Below are 21,639 nucleotides of genomic sequence, written 5' to 3' on the forward strand. Positions count from 1 at the left end.
CAGTGCGGTACTAAACACAATCTGAACGAGAATTTGAGTTCGTTCGCAGATTGCACGTACTGTTCCACATGAATTACCGAGGGATATCTCAAGGGTATGATTTTCCATGAGAACATCCACTGAAATTACTTTTTTTATTTCTTTTCTACTTTCGGTTTTTTTTTGTCGTCGGAGTTTACTGAAGCAAATCAGTTTAGCCGTCATCAAACAACTTTCTTAATATCGAAAGAGTTTAAAAACATGGGGTTTAAGGTAAAGGTCCTTCTAAATCTTCCTATTGATATTCAGCAATTTATAGAAAAAATTCAGTATTTCTTTCATTTAATTATTACTGGCTTTTTTTCGATTTATTTATTTATTTATTAAAAGTATAATTAAATAAATAGAAACATTAATTTAACTATAAAACGACGATAGTGAACAACTTAGTAGGAAACAATGGTAAACAACACAGACATGTATCTTTAACACTTTACGGATGAGCTGTTTTCTTTCTGTCTTTCTTGCATTCGGGCTGTTTTTGTAAGAGAATTGTAAGTGCAAGTATGGAATGGGGTGGAATAAAATTCGGACATACAACTTTAACATAAATTTTAAAACGCGACTTTTTTTAAATTAAATGTCACTCAAAAACCAATTTTTTTCGTGCTCTATATTCTGTCATTTAAAATGAACTACATTTTTCAAGAGAAGGAAAATATGCCTATACCACATAATCGAAACTATTTTAATCATTAAGCTGTTAAAATATTAAATATTATTGTGTTGATATATTAAATATTCAAGATATCTCTCTCTATAAAAAGTCTGGATGTATAATTGATTTGGATTGTGCTCGTCAACAGTTTGGATTGTGTTTTTTCCAACGTTTTAGATCAGGTTTCTTTTTAGCAATATGCAAAATTTCAAGCCTAGGTTTTATTTTATATTTTTAAACAACTAACTTTTTATGCAACTAACCCGCCTTTGAGTTACTTAGAGAGGAAAACCACGAAAACCTTCCACGGTTAGCCTGACGGTAAAGGGACACTAACCCATCCGTCTATTACTGAAGATATATTTATGTCAGCACTGGGGTCGGTGCGAGCCGGGTGCGGAATTCGTATCGACCAGCCATCACTTTGATTCGAACCCGGTTCACCTCATTCGAAGGCGAATGCTCTATCCCCTGAGACTTCACGCCTCTCAGGCGTAGGTTTTTTTTTTATAACCGTCACTTAACAACCAACCCAATTTAGGGTTATATATATATATATATTTTATATATATATATATATATATACATATATATATATATATATATATATATATATATATATATATATATATATATATATATATATATATATATATATATATATATATATATATATATATATATATATATATATATATATATATATATATATATATATATATATATATATATATATATATATATATATATATATATATATATATATATATATATATATATATATATATATATATATAATTTTTGTAAAGGGCTACAAACATGTGACAAAAACATCAAGGAACTGTAATAAAGGACGACCACTTTTGACTAAGATATGTTATTTACATATTTATAGATGATTACCTACTCTAAATAATATATTACGCCATAGAATAGACGCTTCTTAAATCATTCAGTTCAAACACCACTCATGGATTTCAATAAAATAATATTTAACCATTCAAATAACTTCAGTGTGTATTTAATGTTCTTAAATAAATATAACGCCATAGAATTAGCGTTTCTTACATCATATGGGTTAAAATAATATTTAATCATTCAAACAACTGGAGTGTCCGTTACTGTTCACAAATGAATGACTAAAACAACAGTTATTCTCTGCATCAATTAAATATGTAATGAAGCTGTTAATGACGTCACGACTCATTTCCACTTTCTATTCCGTTTATCTGTTCTATTAAAGGAAAGTATCAAGGATGTTCTTCAATAACTGGTATGTATAAAGAATCGTTCCTTTTCTTTCAGCGCGTTTATGCTCTGTTTAAATTTATATCGACACTTTAAAACACGAGTGACAACAGGCAGCTGTCGTGTCACTAATAACACGCAAAAAACTTTTATAAATGGCACGCGTTCCCGTCGCAAATTGAAAACGCTTCGGGTTTTATTTATTTATTTGAGACTTCGTGAAGAGCTTCATAAATTGGTTTCATTGTGATATATTTTAGTTATACAGTTAAAACGTCGTTCCGTGAGCTGATATGTAAACCGACATAATTGTGAAAAAGACGTATAGTTATATGAAAAGATATGATATAGATTTATATGAAAAGACTTTTAAAGAAATTACGTATTGCAAAGTGTTTTATCATTACTGACCTTTCTATTGCTGTTACGTATAAATAAATGAGAACTAATTTAACTCGTAAAAAAATCTATTACGACTACCTTGCATACACTATAACAGGTCAACGGTTTTTAAGTTTCCTGAATTAAGTTTTTTATATTTTTAAAAATGTCAACATAAATGTTAAGACACATATCTGGCAACATTTAATCTATTTCTCTTTTTGCTACTTCAACTTAACAAACTTAAAAAATTAATTAGTTAATTAAAGAAATTTTTCCGAGCTGACCCAATTCTGGGTTTACGACTATTAATGTTCAACTCCGTAGCCTTACAATTTTGAACACAATTCAGAAGACAAGGGAACTACTGGATTAAGTATTGGGAGAAATTTGCCTTCGTGGAGGACTTTTTGATGGAACTAACCCGCATTTGCGTTACATGGAGAGGAAAACTACGAAGACCTGCCACGGTTAGCCCCATGGCAAAAGGACTCTAGCCCATGATCCATCTACCACTGAGGATATTTTTACGTCAGCACTGTGGTCTGTGCGAGCGAATTCATATCGCTGGGATTCGAACCCGGTTCTCTTCATTAGAAGGCGAACCTTTATCCCCCGAGCCACCTCGGCACAAGCATAGTGGAAATGAGCACATTACTCATCGTAACTCCTATTTTTCAAGACCTTCACTCAGATGGGACTGGAAGGGTAAATCCCTTTGGAGCCTCAGTTGCTTCTCGAATTCAGGCCAAATATTAATATTCAGTATATGCCCCTTATAACGTCAATTTAAAATAGTAGATGCAATTGCCATTATAGTATGCTTTTCATTATCATCAAATAAGCATATATATTCTAAAAATAGCAATAAAAATACTAAAGAAATGAACAGTCAAATTATTTCATTTATTTTGTACAACTATTTTGATTTGAAATATATATCTATAGTGGATTGGTTTTACGGGGCAGTCCAAATCTTACGAAAGCACCTAATGGGGGAAAGTGCTGTGGGATTCGCTTATTTTTGTTGGAGGAAGGTAGTAACAAATTGTAACAACAAAATCGCTGCAATCTGACTATGCATTACCCAAGTTGATCAATCATAGAAATGTAAAATTAGAACTATCTAGTTATTTACAGAGCAAAGCTGAGAAGCATTCATTAAGACTTATATTATTCAAAATTTTGCATGTACAAAAATCTATTCATAACAATACACAGCCTCCTTTGAGTGTGGATAATGAAAGTACATTTTATCCCTTGACACATACTTTCCTCCTCCACATTGATGGATCATATCTACTATTATGACCCCTACCCTACTTGCCAGGTGGAATTTTCAAGTGGGGACTCCATTATCTTTACATGAATTATTTTTATAATCGTGAAAAAAAATATGTATGAATAAATTTAGACATGAAAAAAAAATGTTTGAATAAATTTAGAGCTTTAAAATCAAATTTTTATTTTATTTCATAACCGTCGAATTTTTTGGGTTCATAACTACTCATGTTCAAATCCATAGCCTTGAAATTTTTTGAACCCAATCCATAAGACAAGGGAACTCTTGTATCAAATAGTGGGAGAAAATTGGCTTCGAGGAGGACTTTTTGATGGAACTAACCCGCATTTGCGTTACATGGAAAGGAAAACCACGAAAACCTGCCACGGTTAGCCAGATGGAAAGAGAACTCTAACCCATGATTCGTCTACCATTGAGGATATTTTATGTCAGCATTGTGGTCGGTGCAAACCGGATGCTGAATTCGTATCAACCAGCCATCGCTGAAATTAGAGCCCGGTCACCTTATGGGAAGGCGAGCACTCTACTCCTTAAGCCCTCACGACTCATATTTGTTTCATATATAATTTTATAATCGTCGTTGAACAGCCGACCAACTTTTTTGATTTTACAACTACTGATGTTCAATTCCGTCTCCTCGTAATTTTGAACCCAATCGAGAAGACAATGGAACTCCCGTATAAAGTATTTAGAGAAATTTGCCTTCGTGGAGGTCTTTTTTGATGGAACTAACCAGCATTTGCTTTACATGGAGAGGGAAACCACGAAAACTACCCACAGCTAGCCCGACAGAAGGGGACTCTAACCCATGATCCGTCTGCCACTGAGGATATTTTACGTCAGCACTGTGGTCGGTGTGAGCCGAGTATGGAATTCGCATCAACCAGCCATCGCTGGGATTCGAATCCAGTTCACCTCATTGGAAGGCGAACGTCACCACGGCTCTGAAATTAAAATCGCCATACAGAGTCTCTTATCAACAGTTTTCTCATTTTAACTATTGAAACTATAGCTGCCACGAAACGTATACCAGAGAATGCACCCCACGTTCTGCAGGTCAAAAACCGCATCGAAATAAATAGCACCCTGCAAAAAAAAATTCTGATTGTTAAAATAGATTCTGAGATATGGCTAAACATGCCAGCAATAAAATTAAGACGCTTGAACTTATTGCCATTTTCTTGACCTAACTATTTAGATTTTATTTTCCAATGTACGATTATGCTTCATGCTTTCAGGGTCGAAAAAAGCACATGTATAAGGAAAAACCTCTTTTTTTGTGTCGAATTTAGTGAATTAGTTACTAGTTATCACGAATTAAAAAGTTTATTTAAAATCTACCCTGTGAATCATTAAAATAGTATCTTAGTGAAAATCAAATATTTTAATCAAAAGTTATTCAGAGTGTTATGTAGCTTTCGTTCGTAGTTTTCGTGAATTTCGGAAAGGAAATATCTGACAAATAAATTTGAATAATGAAATAACTGAAAGCAATTATATTGAATGATAAAATTGAAACTGGTCGATGAGCCAATCTGGAAAACTGGTCCTTAAACAAAAAGAGAGCTAGAAAATTAAACGATCATGTTTTGATTTCATTAATCGATGTTTCATTGAAAAATATATATAATTTTCATATTTAGTTGTTCGTAGACCTCTTTTTTTTACGAAATTGATAGTCCAAACAACTAAAAATGTTAAGAACCGCTACATTAGAAAATGCTTAATATATTCCAAAATGGCGTATGCACGGAGGTATTCATTAGAAATAGACGATACAATCATAGACATATGTGTTGAAATATGCTAAAACAATTAAAAACTTATTCCAGAAAGATGTGTGTTAAAACAATACTAATGCGCTCATTTGATAGAGTGAGTTTTTGTATTCTAGGCTTGAGGAATACCGCAAAACTCTAGAAGTTTTGGACAATGTGCTAGCAGAATTCGATGACTGGCCTGCTATGTAAGTATTCCTTACAAATTCATATTATTATTTTTTAAGAATTTGATAATGCACACTAGAACCTAAAATATTATATTTACTTAAATTAGAAATAAATTAATAAAAATTATGACTTTTAGCAATCAGTTAATTTTGGGTTATGTTAGATTTTAACGTCAGAATTTTTTTTTCTTTAAATTCTTCTTTATTTAAAAAATTTTTTCTGTTTCTATACTTAACTTTGGGTTTTTTCTAACACTGTATTTTTCTGAGACACATTTTTTAATCTTTTTTTAACAAGTATAATCTTTTGATTTTTTTTATAGTTGAATTATTAAATAAGTATTTAAAAAATCTTCATAACTCTTCTGTGAGGTATTTTCTAATTTTTCTGATTGATATAATAAATTGTTCGTAAGAATTGGATGTTTTTGAAAAATCGTATCGCTTAATCGACTTATTTCTCTTAAAAAATCAGCTTTTAAATCTAGTTAATTAAATATTTGCTTTTAGGTCCACCAACATTTGCCAATTTTTGGATTTCAAAATATCATTTTTACATCTTTAAGGATTAGAAACGTTATATTTTATCACTTATCTATTTTTAAAAAGTAGAATTATATCACCTTTAAGTTACACTAATTTGTTCGACATTAATAAAAGAAATATAAGAATAATTACGATTTTCATTCATAGCCTATAAGTCACTGATTTAGTAACACTTACTTAAGCTTAGATTCCTCGCGTTAACAAGAGATATCTGATTTTCTTTCTTAAACAACTTTTTATAAAACATTTTATTTTACCTTCTTTATGTCTGGAGTAAATATTAATTTCGGAATTGTTTCTTTTAGGGAAACAGAAGACAAGAATTTTAATAATGAAAACAACTCTTTAGATGTTTTCTCCACGGATAACCACTCGAACCAGAATTCATCAGATTTTCAAAAAGAGGTATGTTAGAAAATCGATTTTAGTTCTTTATATTCTTGATTGACTCAAAAATACCTTGTCTTTTGAGTCAAATTCGAAATTACGAAGTTGCAACGGTGCACAATTTGCTGCTTTAAATTAACAACGTGAAAAAAATGCGATAGGAATAAAATAAACAAAAAATATTTTAGAGGTGCCCTTATCTTCGAAGTTGATTACAAATTTATAAAGCTGCGTATCCGATAATAAAATCACCAATATTATTAAAGCCTTAGAAAGGTATAAAAAGAAATAATAGAGAATTTTAATGAAATCAAAACATCTGCAACCATAAAAAACGATTTTTAAATCCCATGCTAATGTGTTTAGGCATAGGTAGAGGGAAACTCTAAAAATAGATTTTATTCTGCGTTCAATTTATGGTTGAGTTATAAAAATATTACATATTATATTAATTATTTTTATTTATTGAAAAAGGATTAAATAAGATAATATTTTTTTTAATGTTAGGAAATATGTTATGCATATTTCAGCAAGACAAGAACGTTACCCAAATATGTTACGTCAGAAGCAGCCAGTTTTTTTAATGAATTTAATTTATAAAATCCTCTAAAAATAGGATTAAGTTGCAGATTTTGAAAGCATGTCACTCATTTGAAAAAATTCAAACAGTTCTAATGATTTTGGGGGGAAATAAGTCTTGTTGATTTACACTTGCTGCTAACACTAAGACAAAAATTGTTAGAACTCCTTGAATTTTTTAAATTTAATTACATGCTTTTAGAGAGTGCATTATTAAATGATTCTTCGATGATTAAGGATAGAATCGTTCGAATGTCATTTTATCATCGAAATTAAAGATAAAAGTTAGAATTTGAAGACATGCTTGTTTGTTTATCGAGCACATTAGCATGAAAATTTTGAAAAAATGTTAGTTGTATAAGTTGTAGTAAGAATATATGCTACAAATAATAAGGAAATGTTAGATAGAACATTTTTTGTTGCTTAAAGTAAAATAATAATTAATTTATTTATCAAATGCAAGTAAAGTTCACAACAAAGTATATTTCCTGATAAAATGTATAGATACATTTTAATTATAATTGAGATTTAAAAAAATATATGCTTCATAAAGCATGTTTTTCCCTTATAGAATGCTACACTTTTAAAGGATCATTCATATGCGTTGTTTAATCAGTGGTGATGATAAATAATAAAATTTTAAAAAATTTGGCATCCGATTTATTGTCCGATCCGATTTATTGTGAAACATCCAAGAGAGATTATTTTATTCTCATTTATGATGTGCACAGTATTTGTTAGGAATGCAATTTATATTTTTAACTATCGTATTATGACTTAAACTTAATGCCTCATATTCCTAAAATATAACCATAGGATAATAAATTTACTGAACTTCAGATTTATAGAGATCCTGTTTATTTTTTAGAATCTGAAGAAATATTTGGCTTTGGTTTTAATTGTCACAAATTGGGAAATATAGTTTTAATGTAGAAAATGTCCGATTTATTGTGAAAAATGCAAGATAGACTGTTTGATTCTTATTTATGCCTTACACAGTATTTGTTATGAATGCAGCTTATTTTTTTATCTAACAAAATATGATTTAAACTTAAGCCTAATGCCGCATATGTCTAAAATATAACCATAAGATAATAAACTTACTGAACTTTAGATTTACTGAGATCCTGTTTCTTTTTTAGAATCCACTTGCCATTCCAAATACTCAACTCAGCGAAGATAACAATAACCTCTTATCACATAAGATAACATCTCCACCGGGAACACGTAATCACCCACAGCTCACCTCTGTTTCATTTGTTGTTCAAGAATCAAACATGGCTATGTGGGCAACGGAAAGTGACGATGGACGCATGCAGCAACTCAGATCGAAATTCCACAGGGTCCGAGAGCTACTTAAAAGGAATGTTATTACACTTCTGGATGCCGAACCCCCTTCTTTTATTCCCCCAAACCCCCCTTCTCCAAATAAGAACTTTACTTTCAGTTGCGATATCAGTGAATTGTCAGATTCGAGCAGCAACAGCAGACAGTCACCGACAGTGGAGGACATTCCGAATCTTCTGCCCACGGATGTTCTTCTGAGACCGCAGTTTGGGATCACCTATTCTCTGGAAGAGGACTTACCCCCTGGAGTGAAGGAGATTCACAGGTACAGTATGAAAATCGATATTTTATGGGGATTTTTTTTTCTATACAAAAAATGAGCAATATTTATATAGGCAGGAATAGTTTGTATTTTGTTAATGAATATAGTGCTTAAAACTATTTTTTGAGTGCTTAAAAGGTGCTTATTTTTTGTTGAAAGATTTGGCTACGCACCCTGTTTACGCAGGGGCACATCCGGGCAGTGACTGAGAATCTTATTTCTTATAATTTGTATTTTTTAAAGAAAAAAGAATAAACAACGTTGCTTTATATATTTTTTAAAATAAATATATCTTATTCGATTAAGTGTGCATTTTCTTTTGTTTTCTCTACAAATAGTGATTTATTATCACGCAAACACCAATAATTTGAATAGTTTTATCGCCAGGAAAACTTAAAAAGGCAAACCGAAATCTATTTTTCTACGTTCGAATGAAAATTTTAGTTACTTAGGCATTGAAAGATATTTTAATGACTGTTTAGTTTGACAAAATAATTCATACCTTTCGAATATTTTTTTTGAATTGTTATGCCTTTATGTTCATTTAATTTAATTATTTTAATTAACTTCCATGGTTTTGAAAATTACTTTATTATTTGAGGATTACAACTGTTTTTTAGCATCTTAATTTTTTTTTAAATTACGCGTAATTTAGAAATGCTTTATTTGAGTTTTTGGGGTAATCAAAAGGTGTTTAAATTTGTTAAAATCGTTGCATCATATCTTAAAAATGGTTTATTTTATGTATGGGAAGTTTCTTTTGTTCGTTTTTAAACATTGTGGCATGTTATAGGGGTGTAAAACATTTTTGTGCCCGAGGACTTTGCATGCTGTTAAAACATGTAGTGGACAGTTCTCAAAACGTGGGAACATGCATGGAATCCTTAAGCTCTGATAACGCGTTTAATTCATAGTAAAAATATTTAGAGTAAATTTATAATTGTATTTAGTGACGTGAATTAACTTAATTTTAAAATTTTTCTGTGAATACTTAAATATTTTTTCTAACCGAAAGAGTTGATTTAGGATATTAAGGCTACACGGTACCCTTTTTTAAAAAAATTTTTTAAGGCCTGTAATATTAAAATTAATAATAGATTTTCATTTGTATTATATTATTAAACTGATTTTCAAAAAGAAAAGGGAAATCGACAAACCACAATTTAAAAAATTTAAATTTTTTTAAAAAATTCAAGATTTTTTTAAATTTTTATAACTTTTTTAATTTTTAAAATTTTCCAGTTATTTTAAATAATATAAATATCTTAGATTATTAGGAACAAAAGTTAGTATGGATTTGATGCTCTGATACTTAGTTGAATCTTAATTATTTTTATCGTTACTAAACACGTGGAAAATCCGAAAATTCTAAAAACTCCAACTTCAAATTTTTATTAAAAAAAATGTATACATCTCACACTAAAATCCATACTAACTTTTGGTCTGTATATACATAAAAGTTTCTACAAGAAATTTCAAGGCTTTATCTTTAAGGGGAAAAAAGCCTTAGGGAATCGAAAACAGTGGCATCAACAAAAAAGAAAGTCTGAGAAAATGACATTTAAAGTAAAGAGAACCATAAAACCAAAACTAAAAATGCTTGTACAGTCCTACTTTCTTAATATATTATAAACAAACTTATTGCTGGTCCAAAAACACTAATTTACTTGAATATTAATAGTATTATATTTTTTCACATTTAAAATTTATATGTAACCTGTATCGGCTAAAATACACGTAACATTGGTTTAGACAAACAAAGCAATAGGATTAAAGAAATAGCTAGCATAATTATATAAATATTCAGTCAATCAAGTATAACAAATATTCTGTTACGAATGTATTTATAAATTAAAAAATATTAGTCTTAAGAAAGACTTTTTATAAATAAAAATTTAGTAAAAACACAACTTTAGAACGCATCCATAAAACACCGAACATAAATAAACAACAATGCTTCTAGAAGTGAAAGTGAAATTTGATAACTTTTGAAGAAAGTGAAAATTAATAATCATCGAAATAAAATAAGTCTTTTTTTGAAAAAAAAAGTTTTAAAATTAGATTTAAAAGAAAACGAAACTAACCACGCCCCCTCGCATGTCAAATTGTGAGTCTGACACAACTCGGAAAAATCCTAATATCTCTAAAACTAATTAGATCTCAGATGCAAAATTTTTCAACTTGCTTCCCAACCACATTAGCCACCCAAAAATGCAAAAATATTTTTTTGCATATTTTTGCGACTTTTAGGGTACTGTGTAGCCTTAATAGTGTTAACTGAGCCAATGTAACACCAAAAAATTTTTTTTGTTTACAAACAAAAATGGAGATAAAAAGTTTAAATAGAAGGGTTACTTGATATAAAAAACAAATAGCAGCCAGCAATATATGAATTATATTTTACTGTGTTAAGATTTTTAAAATGGTAATTTAGTGTTTTGATGCTTGCCAACGTACGAAACGGCGGTATTTTTTTTAGTCGGAAATATATTGAAGATATTATTTAAAACTTATTTATCCATGTTAAAAATTATTTTTCAGGAACTTAATTATTATTTTGTTATGCTTTTATGAAATATTTATGTAAAAAAATTTTGTCTTTTTCTTACACAGAATGCATAAGTATGTTCAAACAATCAACACATAAATACTGACACGTGAATATTGCCATTACTTTCACAGTAATCTACTCTTACACGCATTGAAAAAATATATTTATGTGTTCAATTTTAGCTTGGAAAAATAACTCAAATGTTTTGAAATAATCATTATGGCGATACATATCAAATATGGTGACGCAGTAGAACGGACATAATAAATAACCCTAAATCCAGAAATTTCGAGTTCAGCATCCACACCTACCACAGTGCAGACGTGAAATATCCTCAGTGGTAGACAGATCATGGGTTTGAATCCCCTTGCCATCGCCTGATGGCAGGGGAATTCCAACTCAAGTGGGAAGTTTTCATGGTTTTCCTCTCCATAGAACGCAAATGTGGGTTAGTTCCATCAAAAAGTCCTCCACCAAGGCAATTTCTCCAGGCGTTCCCCTGTCTTCTGGATTGAGTTCAAAATTACAAGGCTACGGAGTTAAACATTAATAACGTTTATAGTCGTAAACCCGAAAAATTGGGTCGACTGTTCAATGACGTATATAAAATATAAAAAGATATGAAATAAAATGCAAGATATTTTATAAGCGTTACATGATTGCATTAATTCCAAAAACAGATACTGACCTTTTATGCAAAATAATCGATTGGCGATACGACGGTGTTTTAAAATATGTTACTTATTTCTCTCAATTTTCCTTTATTTTTTTCTTTCAATTTCATAACCCAAGTTAAACTGCCAACCAAATTTTTATTTTATGATTATCAACTTATCTGCTTAACCCTGACGCACGGTTAGCCCGATGGCATGGGCTAATCGTATGAGCCCTTGATCCATCTACCACTGGAGATATTTTTTTGTGAGTACTCTGGCTGGAGCGAGTCGGGATCGGAATCCGTATTGACCTGAGTCACCTGATAGGGAGGCGAGCGCGGCTTTAAATTTTTTGATAGAAAAATTCATAAAGGTGAAGGGTTGAAGGCGATAGTGCGTTCGCCTTCTAATGTGGTGAACCGGACAAACAACACAGCTGAAACTGTGCTCAGTTGCAGCTGTGTAGGTAAACTGTACGCGGTCAGTTCTGCGTCTTTAAAATATTCAAATTTAACAAATCACTCACCATGCACAAGATAAGGTCAGTGATGTGTTCTTAGTCGGCAAAAAAAACCATCTGCTGCATACATTTACTAGCAGGAAGTTACGATTTGTGAAGTAGCAAAATTCCCTGCATTGCTGACCAGGAATTTCACTACTCCTTATTTTGCAGTGACCTCTTGGTTAACACCTTGACATACGAAGACGTCTGGGAGACGTCAGATGCTTCTTATGTCAAAACGATAATTGACGTGTCTCAGACGTCTTCAACACAGAGATGCCAACTTGCTCCTGACAGCAAATAAATATTTTAAAGTGGTAGTTTATCAATTGTGATTCGTGGTTTAATGAATTCAATTTAGTAGATTTTTAACCACCACTATTTCTAAATAATTCGTAGGCTTATATAATTCACCATTTTATAGCAGTTATGTCTGGCTATACCTTTTAAAAAGCTAGCAAAAATAGTCAAATATTTGAAAAATTTAGGTTGTTGTTATTTACCGTTTTTTTTTTTAAATTATTTTGGCGTGTCCGGAGCGGTTGACAACTCTGTCAACATTCCGTTGCGAGCTGTTGTTTACAGTGCAATCAAAGATCATTCCCATATCAAGAAATTAATAGTTCTGCACAGTTTAGAGTTTTAAAATGATATGTCAAGGGGTTAAGGAAGTAGGAGGCAAGTTTGAATGAAGAAGGTATTCTAAATCTAGTCGTAATAAGGAATGATAAGTGTTTAAACAAACTTGTCAACTATGCTGAAGAAAAAAGCGAAACAATTTTATTATCAAATGGCCCTTACTTGTGTTATTTGAGGAAAGATTCTACATACAGTTTCCATTTACAGGACCTCAACCCCTAAGAGCAACGTTTCACCTACCAGCAGCTTCTCCAGGGAGTTTGGACGCTTGTCCACGTTCAACAGTCAGAGTGAATGGGAAGTCGCTAGCAGCATTCCCGACAAAGTTCCGGTCACCTCTTTCAAATCTTTGACGCTTCCTAATGGTATGTATATGCTCTTCATGATGCTAAATAGCTCTGATAATGATAATGTATATCCTGTTCTGAGATCCTTGATGCTAGGACTGTTTTTATGACGACTCTATCTCTTCGTATGATAAAATGGCGAAACTACCACTCTAAATATTAAATACCGATTCACTAGTATAAAAGAGATGTTAACTTGATTCTAAATCGAGTTACCTTTAGATAGATGAAGGTTGACATAGTTGATAATTAAATCCCCTCAGTATAAATGCCTTTTAAGCAAATGACGAGTGTTTTATGAAGTATAAAAAACTTTCCTATGTTGTCCTATGGCCTGTAGAAGTGGATGGCTGCCCAAAGCGCAAGACCGGCTACGCAAACCTTCCAAATTTGCTTAAACGGGATTTTGAAAAGGATGCTATGAGCCGTACACAAGTTTTTGGGTGCTTTAAAAGTGATAGTTTGGGTGCTGAGCGTTGCAGACCAAGCTCGTTCTGGACGTCCTTCAACAATAACATTCATGTCAAAATGATGAAAACGGTTAAAAACAATCCGTCAAAAAATCAAACAGAAATTGTTGTTTCACGATCGATCGAATTTCAGAACATATAGGTGTGTGCCAGCAGATTTTGACTGAGGATTTTCAAATGAGAAGTGTTTATACTAAATTGGTTTCTCTCCTTCTCACACAGGATAAAAAAAAAACATTTATGCATGCTTACTGTACTTGCTGTCAAGCTTGCAGTGGGAGGTTTTCGTGCTTTTCCTCTAAATGTAACGCAAATGCGAGCTAGTTTTATCAAAAAGTCCTCCACGAGAGCAAATTTATCCCAATACTTGATCCAGGAGTTCCCTTATTTTCTGGATTAGGTTCAAAATTAGAGGGCTAGGGAGTTGAATATTACTATGCATAAAATCAAAAAATTCGGCTGTTCAACGACAGTTATAAATTATTAATATGAAGAGATATATTAAAATCATATTGCACATCTTATCAACTATTTCAGGGTAACAGAAGGTTACATTCATTCTTTTGCTTGCATTATTTTATATTTAAAATATCATAGTGTTATGACTTGAAAATAATAACAATGATTCAAAACAAAACCTTTTCCATTATATGTATTAACTTAAAACTTTACAGCAAAAGTTGTCTCTTACGAATTATGTGATTAATTTTGCAATTTCCAGGGTTACAAATTGTTGTACATTGTACTAGGAAAAAAGATAACCCCTTTTTATAACTTTTGTTCTAATTATCAGATTTTCACGAGCTCAGTGCCATCAAAATTTAGACTGATTCAAAATCAAAAATGATTCAAAAATTTAGACTTCAAATGTTCTAATTAGTTAGTCTTAACTATTAATTAAATTACGTAATGTCGCACAAAAATATTCTATCTTTAATCTTAAGATAATTAATTCTATGTAATTCTATGTATCTTAAGATAATTAATTCTATGTAAAGAATAATTTTCGAAAATTATTAATGTTTCGATTATTGAAAAAAGTTTGCATCTTAAACTTCGTAATTTCAGATTGCGAAATTCGAAATGTGTGCAGTATTTCCAATATTTATCCAATATTTCTTGAGTTATAATTTTTTTTTTTACATATAAAAGCATTTTCAAATTTTTATTTGCGGTTTGGAAGCATTGTACGGAGACCGGTTGATTTTTACCACCATTCGTTCTTCAATCTATGTTAATGTAGAGCGCGCATGTTCCAATTTTGTCTCCGCGTCTCCAATAAAGATGAACTTCACACTGTCGCCAATAATTCATCAGTACAGCTCTAGTACAACGTCAAATACAAATTTCAATCCGAATGAGGTCTACGTTCCCTTGAACATGTTTCAGAAATAGACGATTCTCTAAAAGTGTTATTTTATTAATATGTGTTTGTACCCTCTAGGGTTAGATCGTTTCCCATTTTCTACGCAAGAGGAGAGTTCTCATTGGAGGAAGCCATCAACCCGAAAATCAACCAATAATGTTTCGCCTAGAGAAGAAGAACGCGAAACAAAGAAATCCCATTTCTCCTTCAGAAAATTCAGCAGAAAGAGCAAATCTGGTAAACGGTTTTTTAAAAAATATATTTATAATAAAATCTTAAGGTGTCTTTATACCTTTTCTTTCATAGATTTCGTTCAACCTAAACCTTTTAGAAGTTTCGACTATAAAAACCTGTTGATTAACTTTATGAACGAGTATCAAGCAAAAATTGCTCTTCTTACATTTAAGGGGGGGGGAGGCATTGCGAGGCCCTGGTCTTCTAAATACGCCAAAATCGGTCCTGTATATTACTTATTGGGTTCGTTTTAAAAAAAAGTGAGTGCTTCATTTTGGGAGCTATTCCTTTATTAGCAAAAATCAGCTCGTTTCATAATATAGCAATTAGTATTCTTAACAGTTAAATTTAACTATGTAAAAAACGCACTATACATGTACATACATGTATACAGTGCATCAAAAGAAAAACGGGCCACCCTGATTAACTTTTGATTTAATGATCGAATCTTCACATTCTAAGATTCCATCTTAATGGTTTGAGTTGTTGACCTCAAATTTGCTAATTAATTATTGCTGACGATATTCTAAGTTACGAAATCAGACACAAAAACGTACTTTCTTTGAATAAACATACCTTTTTTTTTCAACCGTTTTCTCAGGAGCTATTCAACCGATTTCGTTCCAATTTTGCATTTTACCATGTAAAATTGCATAATTTAAAAAAGTGTAAAGAATTGTATACCTTACAATTCAAATTTTTTCGATGATTATTAAATAAAAAATAATAAATATTAACTAAATTCCATTTTTTACATGGAATTAGCTTTGGACAAACAAATTTTATAATTGAGTGCAAAAATTTGTCATGTAATTTTAAAGGTTTTCGAGATATTACGAAATACGAAAAAAATTAAATTAACATTTATGGGGTCGAACTTTGAATCGCTCCCCTGATCAAACTATGGGGACCGTAATTACCATATTGCGGCTACCCCCTACACTTCTATTAATCAAATACACGGGCAAGTAACAGAATTTTACATTTTCGATTATAATTATTTTATAAAAAAAAACCGTAGTTCCCATACTTTCGTTAATGTTTCGATGAAATTGTACTTCAAAAATATATATAAAATTTTCTAATTGGGACGGCGTGCACTTGAATTGGCGACTAAATGACAAAAGCAGATAAAGTAATACCACACAATAGTTCTAAAAATACAATATTTAGAGTGAGAAAAAAGCATAAATAGATTTTTAACTATAAAGAAATATAATTTAAATGATCTAATTAATTAGAAAAGTATATCAAAAATTAGTTATTTTTTATGTTAGTTTTTAAGTTAGTTTTTATTCATTTTTAGGTTCGGTTCTATGATCGTTGGTCATCAAGAGGATTTTCTTAACTAAGAAATTCTATGCTATATTTCTTGAACACAAAAATACTATTGTTGTTGTCGTTAATATTGATTTCTCAAATGTATATATTTTTTACCATTTGCATATATTTTGTTGACCTGTTTTTATAAAGTATAGTTATATATCTTGAAGACTTTTCATTAAAAATTTATGTACTTTTCTGAAAGAAAATCTGTCTCGAGCTCAGAATAATTATTAGTTTTAAAGCAATTTTGTTCAGTATTGCTGATTTAAGTATTTTTAGAACATTTTGTCATCTACCTTGACCTTTTCTACTCAAAGTTATCTCTCAACTCAAGAGGAGGATATACCGCGGGAAAAATCTTGCACGGCAAATTCTGTTTTAACCATATATTGGTATTTTAAAATTTAAAAATTTAAAAAATTAATTAAATTTTAAAATTTAAAATATAGAAAAAGTTAGTTCTGGTGTACTTAGAAATGCTGAAATTTATTTTTTAATGTATCAAAGTGCAAACATATTATTTCTGGATTATTTTCCCATCATGCAATACTGAGTATGTTCTATATTCTAGATCAGGGGTTTCCAACTGGCGACCCGGGGGCCGCATCCGGCCCGCGGAGCCTTTTTTTGTGGCCCGCGAACTAAAATATATTGGTTGTCATTTTTTGTGAACAATTTTCGTAAAAAAATCTATATGGGTTTGAAATACTTTTCTCGGTAATAAAAAACTAATTTCTTCGTTTCTGTGAAATTTAACATATCAACTGTGCAAAAAAAATTTATTTCTCAGGTTTTGCATCCAAGGAAATGTTTATTCAAATACAAAAATAATTGTGTATGTTTCTCTTTTTTTATTTCATTTTTTTGTATTTTGAGAATATAATTTAGCATGTGTGTATCAGAAATTTTCTCGAAGAAATTCTCCGATTTAACTTTTTGAAACCATTCATTTAGGCCGAAAATATTTACACACACATTTGTAAATTTTAAATTTAAATATCTATTCTCTGGTGGTTGCAGCAGACAAACCTCAATTTTCTCATTGAACATTTTGTGTGGCACTGTGTAAGTTTTAATACCAACTTTTTTAAAGTTTTATATCTTAACAGTTAGATATCTGTTGCACATTAATTGCTTAATGCATATGTGCACATTAAAGTTATTGTAGCCCGAATTTTTATTATTTATTTAATATTTTTAAAAATATTATTAATAACAATTAAATATTTTTAAAAATCTACTTCTTATTTTAATTTGTAATTCAATACTTTTGTTTTGTGCAACTTGGTAAAAATCTGACAGTAATATTTAATGTTGCTTCCAACATAAAAGAGTCCTACATAAAATTTTGACAAAGTTGCGGCCCGCCATTTGATTTGTGTCTTTAATTGTGGCCCCCGACCTCATATATGTTGGAAACCCCTGTTCTAGATGGTAATAGCTATGCTCTAGAAAGCAAAATTAATAGAGCAATGGCACTGAACAGTTTAGGATAGACGTGAGAAAAAGCCATATTTTTATTGACCCTATTAATGCTTAATTAATTTCGGTAATAATTATGAATTGAAATTAAAAATAAGCTTTTTTAAAAGTAATATTAATGCAAAAATTGCACTAATCCGTTTGAGAGAAGTGTAAAAAAATCGTTAAACTATTATTGACGCCAATGGTGATTAATTTTGGTAATGAGCACTAACTAAAATATTTTAAAAAATAAGTAGTAGGGGAGATTGGGGTCAATTGTAACATTTTTAACTTAACTATTTTTAACTAACAAAAAATCAAATATATTATTAGTATTAATTGACAGACGAGTAAAGTAGCCTATCCTCTACTAGAAAAAAAAATAAATACCTGATTTTAAATATTATTATATTAGTTATTAACAATTTTTGACAATTGTCCCCTCTTACGGGGTCAATTGCAACAGTTCATAAATTCAACTAACACATAGTTAATTATACATATTATCATAGTTGTGATATATTTTTTTATTGATCAAAATAGTAGTGATATTTTAGGAGTAAAAATAATAATGAGCAGAAACCTAAAGGGTTAAACTTTTAACTTTAAGGGGTTAAAAATTTTAATTTATGCTGTGAAAGGTGACAAATAAAATAATGCACATGCAACATAATATAAATGATATAGGAAACTATTGGTGGTTCTTAAAGAGTTAAGTAATGGTTTGTAAACATAAGATTATTTATTTTCAGCTGTTACAATCGTCCCTTTACTTATTGTTACAATTGTCCCCAAGACGCCATTTCAGCTTTATTTGTAAAAAATAATGCTAGTTAATTAGCAAAGCTAATCTTTTTTTTATTGAAAGATTAATTAAGGTGTCCACTTACATATTCGGTTATTAATTTTTATTTGTTTAAACAAAATTACTTTGTTACAATATAATATTCTAATACCAAAAAAAGGACTTGCGTGGCGTGAAAATATCTTTTGTGATGTAACTCTTTCAAAAGTACATAAAAATGGTTGCCATCAGGGGTGTACATGTAGATTTATTAAATACACCTTATGCGCCACCTATGAACAAATCTAGAACCCAGCACTCGAAATTTTTGCTCTGTTACAATCGTACCCTGTTACAATTGACCCCACTCTCCCCTACTCTTCAATTAGCCGGGTGCAAGCAAAAAGTCGACGTAAAATGTAGAACACAGCCAAGTTTTTTTTTTATATATTTTTTAAACACGTAAAAATTAAACTAAATTAAAGATTATTAATGCTTTATTAATTCAAACAGTGGATCTAACCTTTACGAGGTGCATTTACCAGGTGATCGATTTAGCTGTTTACAGAAACAAGAGAAGAGAGTGTTTTGGTTTAATAAGTACCAAATGTACAAATAAAGATACAATGTATTGTATTGTATTATTATCTATGATACCTATTAAAACTGCATCAATACTGGAAAAATTGAACATAGAAACTGTGAAAAGAGATTTTTTCAGCTATAAAGGGATAAATATTGAAGAAAATTGCATGATTGTGGTAAATTTTGACTATCAACTATAATAATCAAAATTAAATTATAATTATTTTAACTTTAAATTAAAATTATTTTAAGATAAATTAAAAATAGGGAAAAATTAAAATTATTTTAGCTTTATTAGTTGTGGTGTATGTTTTTCAGTTTTGTGTAGGATCTCGTAGTGTTGTTCAGAGCCGATTTGATTACTTTTTTGCATCCCGTACGAAGAACGGGTATTTAGCTACTTAACAATATGTAATATATAACCTTAAATCATCAAATTATAAGTTTTATCTCTCTTGAGTACATTTTGTTTTCTATACAAATGTTCAAGAAGATGCCATCCCACGGAAGAAAACTTTCCTCTGAAAATCTCTTTTTCTTTCATTACTAATTTAAAATTTAAAGTGCAGAAAAAGTGAGTTCAGATGAACCTAGAGTAAGCCATGAAGTTTTAAATACTGAAATGAAAATTTTGAAATATACAAATGAAAATAAATTTTGAGAAGATAACTTAGGATGACGCAACGGTGAAGTTCTATTCTAATAATTTGTTCGCATTCTAATATTTTGAAGTATTTTTTTCTGCAATTGAAACTTTATGGCTTACTCTAGGTTTGCCTTAAGGTACTTTTTCTACACTTTAAATTTTAAATTAGTAATGAAGAATAAAGACAATTTGCGACGAAAATTGTTTTCCTTGGTATGGCATCTAATCTCACACTATCTTTTTTTTAATTTTATTTTTTCATTTTTAGTACTTTTAAATAATCATTTATCGAAGCAATAAAAAAATCACGGAAAAAGCTCTTAAAATTGCAGTAACTTTTGAACAAAATGAATTTTTGAAAAAAATGCTTGTATTAAGTTCATAAATGGAAAAGTCCCTTTTCAAATTTCAACTCTATAAATGCAATTCTGCGAACTGCAGAGGGGTACGCATAGTTTTTTCACTACATGTTTAACAATTAATACTTCTCTAGCTAACAATTGAGTATTAATTTTTTTTATTCCATAATACTCCCTGTGCATTTATTCCCCTTCCTAATTTGAAATGTCTAAGTCTTATAGTCTTAGCGCAACAAAACAAAATGCAGCGTAAAGTTGAAACTAAACTTATCTCAAACTAACTGTATCAAGATAATGTTTTTGTAATTTGGGTAACAACTTTTCTCTCACTTCCACCAATCACTTTCAATCAGATGGAGTTGAGCAGTAGTGGCTCAAGGGATAAAGCGCTTACCTCCCATGAGGTAATCCAGGTTCGAATCCCAGCGATGTCTGATCGATACGAATTCCGCTAACGGCTTTCACCAATCACAGTGCTGACATGAAATATCCTTAGTGGTAGACGGATCATGAGATACCGTCGGTCTAACCGTGGGAGGTTTTTGTGGTTTTCCTTTCCATGTAACACGCAAATACTAATTTGATTCATCAAAATGCCCTCTACGAAGTCCAGTTTTTCCCAATGCGTAATCCAGGAGTTCCCTTGTCTTCCGGATTGGATTCAAAGGTACGGACGTGAACATTGATAGCCGTAAGCTCAAAAATAAATCAGTTCTTCAACGCCGGTTATAAAATGAAATAAGTTAGAGCGGTCATGGTTTGATTCCCTGCCCTGAATGAACTGCATTTTCTTCAATTGTGCCTCAATGGTTCAGAATCTACTCCAATGTAGTGTCTCCGGTGATCTCACGTACAATTCGCGTACGTAAATTGTACGTTCACAAATTTTAACGTACAGTTTAGGAGCATGGTACAGAGGTTGTGTGATTACTACCACTCTAAGTTGTAGTGGTGTTGCGCGTGTCACTAATAGTCCATTTTTTTAGCTCTATCAAACAAACCAATTAAATTG

The 21,639-nt window shown here is 30.8% G+C and overlaps 1 protein-coding gene across 3 annotated transcripts in view; it reads left to right on the top strand.

Moving 5' to 3' along the window:
• The window catches only part of LOC107443053 (uncharacterized), a 29,267-nt gene extending 12,272 nt beyond the window's left edge, over positions 1 to 16,995 (top strand). For 2 of the 3 annotated variants that reach the window (XM_043043243.3, XM_043043244.3), the window contains 6 exons: positions 5,524 to 5,595; positions 6,429 to 6,528; positions 8,232 to 8,701; positions 13,254 to 13,411; positions 15,308 to 15,466; positions 16,770 to 16,995. In XM_043043243.3, coding sequence (XP_042899177.1) covers positions 5,524 to 5,595; positions 6,429 to 6,528; positions 8,232 to 8,701; positions 13,254 to 13,411; positions 15,308 to 15,466; positions 16,770 to 16,783 — 973 coding nt within the window. In that variant the 3' untranslated portion in view covers positions 16,784 to 16,995. Of the gene's footprint in view, positions 1 to 1,936; positions 1,971 to 5,523; positions 5,596 to 6,428; positions 6,529 to 8,231; positions 8,702 to 13,253; positions 13,412 to 15,307; positions 15,467 to 16,769 lie in introns of those variants that run through there. The other variant, XM_043043245.3, reaches the window with a different exon arrangement.
• The last annotated feature ends 4,644 nt before the right edge of the window (positions 16,996 to 21,639 follow it).

This window comes from Parasteatoda tepidariorum, chromosome 6 (genome assembly GCF_982258835.1).
Source record: "Parasteatoda tepidariorum strain Cologne lab strain chromosome 6, Ptep-v5.0, whole genome shotgun sequence".
Lineage (NCBI taxonomy): Eukaryota > Metazoa > Arthropoda > Arachnida > Araneae > Theridiidae > Parasteatoda > Parasteatoda tepidariorum.